The sequence below is a fragment of the Erigeron canadensis genome, chromosome 1 (assembly GCF_010389155.1).
Source record: "Erigeron canadensis isolate Cc75 chromosome 1, C_canadensis_v1, whole genome shotgun sequence".
In the NCBI taxonomy this organism is placed as follows: domain Eukaryota; kingdom Viridiplantae; phylum Streptophyta; class Magnoliopsida; order Asterales; family Asteraceae; genus Erigeron; species Erigeron canadensis.
The window spans coordinates 34,747,216-34,756,875 of NC_057761.1; the positions used below are offsets into that span (position 1 = coordinate 34,747,216).

A 9,660-nucleotide genomic window follows, 5' to 3' on the forward strand; every position below is an offset into this window, starting at 1 on the left:
CCGGTTAATATCTTTTTAGGTGATCTGGCAATGATGTGGACTATTTAAAAATATGATATTGTAACATCCCGTAATTTTCAAGGTAAATAAAAATAACCTATATTGTAGTTATGATATTAAAATAATTTCCTAGACTTTTAATTTTGAATATGGGGTTAAATTAGTTGGAACCTTAATGGCTAGCGGGTATAATACCCTCAAAAATTTAATGAGGCCTGGCTTTACCACAAAGTGCCAGGCAATTGAAAAACTTCTTGACTCATACTCCACTTCCTTCTCTTCTTCATTCTATCACCATCTAGAAATCTTGAGAGATTGTTTATATCATCAAATTTATCAAATTAATCCTTTCCCCTAAATCACTTAGATTCATAATCAATTATAAATCAAATTGTGAGGAGGGTGTGCGGTGTCATGACTAAGAGGAAAGGATGAGAAATGGGATTTGCTCAATAGCTTAATTCAATCATCTATTGAGGTAAGAATTAGTGATTAATTATTATATTCTTGGAATTAGGGTTTGTCTCAATTATTAGAAATTTGAGTTCATACCATTAACAAATTTGGGGATTTTGGTTAGATGAAATTCAAGAAAAAGAAACCCTAAGAAATTGGGGAAGATAAATTGTTGAATATTGTTATTGATAAAGTCTTAAATCCCCATTGTCATCCTATTTGTTGGTGTTTGGCTAAAGTGTTGATTTTATTGTTATTGTTGTTATTGAAATGGAAGATGAGAATAATGATTGTATTATGATAGAGTAATGTGATGAAAACATGGTAATTGTTAAAATGATGAGTTTATGTATGCAATGAGTTGATGAAATGATGAATTAGCCAAACACTACAATGGGTGACTTGGTAGGTTTGGGTTAAGTTTGTATAGAAAATTTGGCTAGAAGTCTTATGGAATTTTGTATGATTACATTAGGTGCTTGAAAGAAAACTTGACTTTTTGATCATATTTTATTGTGGCTAAGGTAAGTACATTATACTTATATGTGACGTATTGTGAGGTTAACATGATTTAGTAATCACATACTAAATCATGTTAACATTCGATTGATTGATTGATTGTGATTGTTGAGAGTCCACGGTGCCGGGTGACGACTCAATGCATTTAGTGGCATTTATATGGATCCATATATGTTGTATTATGACTTGAATGATATGATGGTGCCACAATATGTATGCATATAGTTATGATGTACTTACTAAGCAATCGCTTACCTTTTAGTTGTTTTATCCTTTTTAGGGGAACCAAGAAACTCGGGAAAGAGACTTTGTGATTAAGCTTGTTGATCTCCGAAGTATAATTTGAAGGTTGGATAATATTTTGTTAGGTGCACGTATGGATTAGTAGTCCCAAGAACTCGGCTCTTGACCATTTTCCCATTTTGTATGTAAACGGGTCATTTTGGATAATCTAGATGTGTCTAGTTTTAAATTGTCAAATTGTGGTAAATGGTAATGAATGTTATTATGAAAGTGTCGCAAGTTGTAAATGGTCTAGGAAGAATGTGTTTATTGAAAAAAAAGAGGAAGTACTTCATGGTGTATGAAATGGTGTCTTGACTCGTATGACCATCCACAAGTCATATACCTCTTTTGTTGCAAAATGATAAAACTAATGATTTATTACGTTTATATTTTGTAGTTTTTGGTTTGAAATTTGATATGTTTTGTAATGGTTCTAAGTGTTTGAAATCAAATGGTTGTGAATTAGAAAACCAAGTTTGTGCAGTAAGAGTACAGACGCAAGCACGACTGACTGTGCTAGCGTCTGCAGTATTATCTTTATGATGTTCAGTTCTGGAAGCACGGATGCAGAGCACGGCCGACCGTGCTTGCGGCTGTAGTTCCTCTGACTTCGAGCAAAAATTTTCGGAGCTTCATCCGACGTTTTCAAGTCCCAAAACTTATAGGATATGTTTATTTTAACACTTTAAGGTGTTCCAAATTGTTAGATTTTGAATTTGATCATTTTGAATTTTTCACATTATTTGGTCTTAAATTTTTGTAAGTATTGGGTTGGTCCAATATAGTCAATTGGTCAAATTTTTACTAAAAGTCGAGTCGGGATCTTTCTGATATGAATTCCGAATCAACAAAGATATATACAAAAAAATATATCCCCCACCCCCACCCCCCACCCATGTTACGGATATTAGATAATGAAGAAGATATACTTCATTTTAGGGTTCATGCCAAAGGAAGAAATGGGAAAAAACATTTGATTTTCATATACCTTTGGTGATTTGGAATCTATATCTTCTTATTATTAGTCCACATCATTATCAACTAAGTGTCACATCACCTAAAGAGAGGGTAATCAAGAAACAGGTAATAAGTTGGTGAACTATGTACAAATTTTACAAGTTTGTTGGACAATCATGTACAAATAGAAAAGTTCGTTGGTAGTCTGATGATTAAATTCTTTAATTTTTTCCACGTATTTTCCACGTCACAATTTTATTAGAGGAAAAATGTATTTAACCGGCTATTAAGTAACAGGTCAAAAATTGGTGAACCATCGTATAAATTTTACAAGTTTGTGGGGAATATATGTCAATAAAACTGTTTACTGGAAAACCATGTACAAAAGGAAAGTTCGTTGCTCATCCAGTGATTAATCCATTTTAATTATTATTTGTAGATAAATGGATTTCAAGATGACACTTAACGAGGTTAATTACCATCGCTAGCAACATTCTTATGATTACATACTCACTTATTCTCTTTCATCAACTATATCTTTGGTCCTGTCACATGTCATGATCTCTCTTTTAAGCCTATTTTTAGACATATAAATTATACACATTAATCATTTTTCATCTTTTAATATAGCTTCTTATATGTTAAGAAAACAGTTTTTATTAACCTATCGATTAATTATTGCTCTTGAAAATTTTTCAAATTGATTTCTATTATTAATTTTGACTTTTACAAATAATTACAAATTAGAAAATATAAATCTACAAAAACTTTAAATATTAATTATATTTAAAAAACTGTAAAAAAGTTTCATAAGTTTATATTTTTTTTATTCAATCAAAGAAAAGTTAAAAAAATGTTAATATATAAATTATTAGAAACACATCTTCACAAAAAGTCTAAAAATATTATTTATATAATCAGTATATATATATAATATATATATATAAAGAGCTATCAAAAATCGCTCGTTTTGCACTCTCTTAGCCTGTCACGTCAGCAATTTCTTACGTGGCGTCACAAAATTGATTCAAGAGACATGTCAGCAGCTACGTCATCATTAGTGGATAAATTGGCTGCCTTGTCGGCATGTGAACGAGCCTATAACAATACATTCAAAAATGAGAGTATTTGCTGGGAGTCGAACCTAGCGACCAAGAAGATAACAAAGCAACACGCTGACCAAATGAACCACAACCAATTTGTTGATTTTTCACCATCTAATTCTATAATAAACTATAATATATATAGCTGTATATAAAAGTAAAATTGTCCCCACATGATTACATATATTTCCTATTCCTTTTTCTCTTTTCTTATTTAACAAAAATGTTTTAATATTGTCATTTTCCAAATTAGAAACAATATATTTTTGATAATTAATACCCATTATTAATAATTCAATACCACTTTCATTATTAAACTAAATTAATACGTGGGTTAAACGTATTAAGTTTTCAATAAAACTTATAATTAGATTATTTCTCATATAATACACGGGCTAAACATATTAAGTTGTCGTTATGACTTACAATATAATTAATGGTTATAAATAAGACATCTTGAAATTTAATGATATTATTATTAAAAAAATATTTTGTATCAAAAATTATTAGTAGGATATGTATGTTAATTATATCTTTTGTAACAATATAAAGTTAAATGTAGATATTGAAAAATGATGATGTTGCTATTTTGTAACAATACCCCAGAAGCGAATTTCTCTCAATGTACATATTGGTAACATATTTTATCTAAATACCATTAGATACTAACGATGTAAAACTAAACATTTATAATTGATATTTATGTAAACTCAAAATATGATAATCGTAGGACATAAAACAAAATAAAATAGTATAATGTAAAAAACTATCGAAAAAGTTATTTTGAAAATTAATAATAAATTTAAGAATTATTTTCCATCAATATATCACTAAAATAGTTACTTTCTATAATTAATGACATGTTAAATTTATATAACATATCAATTTGACAAATATAGGTAAAAAAATGTTGAAAAATAATGATGTTGTCATTTTTACTATCATTTATTTATTCTAAGACTATATACATATTAGTATCTATTATTTAAAGATCTTAAAATACTAACAATATACAACTAAGTATGTATAACCAATTCTCACCCATTTATTAAATGTTTTTATATCTATGACGTTATCATATAAAAAGTTATATTTGATAAAAATGTATGATATAAAACAAAAAAAAAATTGATATAAAGAATAAAAATCAAAAAACTAATCTTGAAAATAATAATTTAGATTTCAAGAACTATTTTTTATTTTCATATCTTTAAAATAATTACTTGCTATAACTATAAATTGTAGGAATTAGTTTCCATGATTAATGACTTATTAGATAAGAGTAAAACTATAAAAGTAAAAATGAAAGTATAAAACATAAGCATCTTATTAATGATAATTAAAAGTAAATTTTTATCCAAAAGTCTAAACTTTTCCATTTTAAAATAAAAGTTTCTTTAATTTTTCTTTGAAGGTATATGTTGGTTTTATATTTCAAATCAATTTAAACTTCATTACGATTAAAATTTCAGTAACGTTTCTACAAAATAATAATGTTCTAAAGTTTACTCTCAGATCATTCTTTCTTTTGAATAACAACTTCTTTTACTCTTGCTTCTAAAGTATTTTTCAAATTTAGGACCTTCTAATACACAGTAGATATGTATGAAATTTTATCAATACAATGAGTCACTAATCTCATTGACATTTATATTGTTATTTGCATCAAATCATTTATTTCTGACAAGTGACTATCATCAAAATGATTTATAATATCATTTTCTTATCAATGAAGCATAAGTGGCGAGACTCCATCTCCATGGCCTTGGATATCATTTCTTTCATTAAACAATATTTTGATGAAGTAGATTTTTATCATTGAAAATTATAAGTCTTAGCCAACAGAGTGTTCGTGGGCTCTTCCTCACTTCCGTCGACAAGGAATGCATTGGCAACAAGTGGTTCGTGGGGTTCGTCGATGAAGGGTGGTCGATGGGTGGAAGGGGCAGGACGGAAGGAGAGGGGTTGAGGGGCCAAATGAATTTTTTAGGTTTTTTTTTTGTTTTTGTTTTGTGGAAGGGGTGAGGAAGAGGTGAAGAAGAGGTAGGGTTGGTAGTGAGTGAGGAAGGGGTGATTTAGGAGAGAGAATAGCTGATATGTGGCAGTGAGGAAGAGGAAAGATGGTGTCGACGGTTGGCAGAGGCCTAAGTTGTAAATAATCATAGTTATTGATTTTATGTAATAACAGTTAAGTACATTATTATATCTTAACAATCAAATTTATCCATACGTGTAACTGACGGGTATAATATTTTTTTTTTATAGCATGTCATTCACGATGAATAACATAGTGTAAAATATAGACCGGTGCGACGCACGAGTTTTACCTAGTATTAAAAATATATCAAATAACTTTTGTTTTGGTAAATTTAATTATTACTATGTTTTTCCTTATATTTTTAATTTTTAATTTAACAGTTTATTTTCATTTACTTAATAATAAAAATGTGGTTATTTTCTGTATTTTTAATACGGGAATAAATCTAGTTAAGTATTGTTATAGGCTTAAGGAAATTTAGCTACATTTGATCAATCGAGATATATAATAACTTTAGAATCGAAAGATTCAAAATTATATTATTATCGACAATGGTGTTATAACGTTACAGAATCCAGATATACTAATCCAGGAATTCTCGGGTTTTAACCCGAACCACATCGAAACCCGAAATGTGGTGAACTTGTGAACCAAGAACCAAACCGTTATCTATCGGTTGGGCCGGTCTCGGTCTCGGTCTCGGTCGGATCCCAAACGAGTGTCGGGTTTGAGGTTATTATTCTCATACCTACTGGCAATAATAGTTTCGTCTTTTTCTCTCAGGTCATTGGCATTTTGTTTGCTGAACGCCTGTACTTCGTATCGTATAATCTAGTGCGTCAACGAAAATGCACAAACGAATATGCGATATTGTTTTGTTTTTTTTTTCCAATCAAAAGATGCTTCAATTCAGTGCTTTAAACATATGACTAACTCTTTTCCAATAGAATACTTACGAGATTAGAATTATCGTCCTTTTATTCTTTAATCTATCAAAGTTACACTACAACATATTTATAATGTACCTTTTTATGAAACTTCATTGTTTCTAAAAATTGTGATTTTTTTTTATCATTGTATTTACTATTTACCTTTGATATAATATAATTATCGTACAATTCGTCTGCACTTGTAACTTTGTAACCATATATGGAAGTATGAAATATGTTATTTTTACATTTATAATCATGGACGATATTATTATTTTTAAAAATTTTATTCAAAGTTATAGATATAAACATCTAATTAGCAAACAATGTTCCATATCATCTCCCATAATCACCATTCACCACACATTTATATTTTTTTTTTGGTAAATGGAGTAGTTATCCCCGTTAACTTTTATATCACCCAAAACGCATTACAAAACAAGTAGTACGACTAAGTTATCGCACTAGTTCATATATAGGACATGTCCTATACATGCTAACAAAGAATTACAAAGAAATATCAGCTAAAACAAGCGAAACAAGCCTATTCTAAACAAAAAGACATTTAGAGATAGACAACAAGACTAAGCATATACTACATCAACAGCCAACTTGAAACAAATAGTCACCCCGAATCTTTCACGCTATCAAACCCCGAATCTTCCAAACAAATAGTCACCATTATTTATCAAACAATTGGATAGAGTTTTTAGTAGGGCTAATATATACAATTAAGTCGTTAGTGCAAGATGCACCATTCCAATTCTCTTTCCATTGGCATGTCTATGCCGACCTTTGATGTGTTAGTGTAAATATTACTCCGTATTACTCGTTACTCGTATATTTGGAGTCCAGTAGTGCCACACTGTACATAGCCACTTTACATACGTCAAATAAGAACAGCCTTAAAATAAGAACACGATGAGAACACTTAAAAACTACATTTTGATATATTAAAAGTCCATAAAACTGACATGGTGCATAACTAATTATCATTATTTAAGTGTTTAACAACACATTGGTCCATCAAAATCGAAAAAATCACGTTTTTTGTTTTGTGCATCCATCTTGGATGCATATTCATCAAAATGATGCATCCAACTAAAAACACTCTTAAAATAAAAACGGTGAGAACACTTAAAACATCATTTTGATGCATTAAAAGTCCATAAAACTAACATAGTGCATAACTAGTTATCATTATTTAAGTGTTTAACAACACATTAATCCGTCAAAATTGAAAAAATCACGTTTTTTTGTTGGATGCATCGTTTTGATGAATATGCATCCAAGATGGATGCATAAAACAAAAAAACATGATTTTCTGGATTTTGACACACCAATGTGTTATTAAACACTTAACTAATGATAATTAGTTATACACTATGTTAGCTTTATGGACTTTTAATGCATCAAAATGTAAATTTAAAGTGTTCTTACCGTGTGTCTTCCTCAACTAATTCGTGCATAACATCAGTCGTATTCATCCCATTATTACTCAATCATCTTGTTATGGGAACCCGAAATCAATAGCAATTAGGCTTTATGCTCTTACTCGAATCGAATCATGTTTATTCCAACATTCCCTTCAAACATGAATGAATGTAATTAGACTATTCGGAGTGTGGGGTCTTTTGCCCCGACACCGCTCCTTCGCCGCCCCTACGCCGCAAGGAACACCGTCCCGGAGGGCGGCAAACACCAAAATGCATCCCTTCCGGCAAATATTCATCGCCCCATTTTGCTTACTTTTCCAAAAAAAAAGATCCGTTCAACGGCTATTTTTGTACCAGTTTTCAAAAAAAAAAAAATTAAAATTACATTACTTATATATATATATACATACTTCACTATTCTATTTAACAAAACCTACTAAAACACTTTCAATCTTTCACACTTTTCTCTCTAAAAAATCAAATATGTCTTCCGCGTCATCGGCCGCTCCTGTTAGCCAAGAAGAGTCCACGACTAGTTCCGGTTTCGATGAGTACGATGACGCGGTCGAGAGTGTCGCGATTGCCGCCGTTCAACTCGCAATGCGAGTTGCCCAAGACGAGGCCCAGTTCTGCCCGGGATTCTTTCGTCGAACAAACACTTGTTCGACGAAGGGTTGAGGCAAATGATAGATTGATGCGTAATTACTTTTCTGAGAATCCCACGTATAATGAAAGACTGTTTAGGCAACGTTTTCGTATGTCGAAGCGTTTATTTTTTAAGATAAGTGGTGACTTGGAGGCGGAATATCCATATTTTCAACAAAGATACAACGCGTCGGGAAAGTTGGGTTTCAGCGCCATACAAAAGTGTACATCCGCACTTCGACAGCTAGCAACGGGACAAACTGGTGACCTTTTCGACGAGTATTTGGAGATGTCAGAGAGGACTTCACGTGAGACACTTGAGAAGTTTTGTAGAGGTATAACTATATATATCTATATATCTAACTTATATATAATTACGTATATATATATACACATATTGCATAAATTTACATATATTTATTTAAATTGTACGTACAATGTATACGCGAATTGTATGAAGACGTATACTTACGAAGACCTACTTGGAGTGATCTCCAACGTTTGTATGAGGTTCATGATGACGTTCATGGATTCCACGGCATGATAGGTAGTATTGGCTGCATGCATTGGGCATGGGACATGTGTCCCACAGCGTGGCGGGGCACACACACACGAGGTGATGTCGGACACCCGTCGTTGATGCTTCAGGCGGTTGCATCTTATGATTTATGGATTTGGAACGCCTACTTTGGAAAACAAGGATCAAACAACGACATTAATGTATTCGAATCGTCACCCGTTCTAGAGGAAATCATTTCCGGATTAGCGCCTACAAGTAAGTTATATAACTTGTCTTTAATTATATATGTTAAGTATATTTATATTTAGATATATAAGTATTTATAAATATATGTATATATTTAAGTTATATAACTTGTTTTTAAGTTATATATAAGTATAAATGGGACAGCCGTCTAAGATAGGGAAGTACACAATATGCTGAAAGCGGATTTGGTTGATCATCTATGGGCAAACAGGAGGCGTGGTGATGCACAACCCGACAACGACCCCGAGTTCAACATAATCGACTATGTTAGCGATGAGGAGTAGTACTTTAGTATAAATAAAATGTGTGTAATGTAGTTTTTAGTTTAAGTATTATTCGTAGTTTGTTGAATTATTAGTCATAATTTAGTTTTCAGTTTAATGTAGTTCATACTTTAATTTTAGTTAAGTAATGTAATTTTTTTATAATTTTAATGAACTTTTTAGTTGTATTTTAAATAAATATATAATATATTATTTATATTTATATTTTTATAAAAAAAAATTAATATAATAATGGGAGGAGC

The 9,660-nt window shown here is 30.8% G+C and overlaps 1 protein-coding gene and 1 long non-coding RNA gene across 2 annotated transcripts; both read left to right on the forward strand.

The window, feature by feature from the left end:
• The first annotated feature begins 239 nt into the window (after nt 1-239).
• LOC122585749 lies at nt 240-1,647 on the forward strand. Its single transcript, XR_006321773.1, has 2 exons — nt 240-478; nt 1,256-1,647. It is a non-coding gene; the product is annotated as an uncharacterized LOC122585749 (long non-coding RNA).
• A 6,632-nt stretch (nt 1,648-8,279) lies between these two features.
• Nucleotides 8,280-9,418, forward strand: LOC122590855. The gene is made up of 3 exons (XM_043763035.1): nt 8,280-8,703; nt 8,916-9,143; nt 9,288-9,418. Exons 1-3 carry the CDS (start codon nt 8,280-8,282, stop codon nt 9,416-9,418), a joined length of 783 nt encoding a protein of 260 aa, XP_043618970.1.
• Nucleotides 9,419-9,660: the final 242 nt, after the last annotated feature.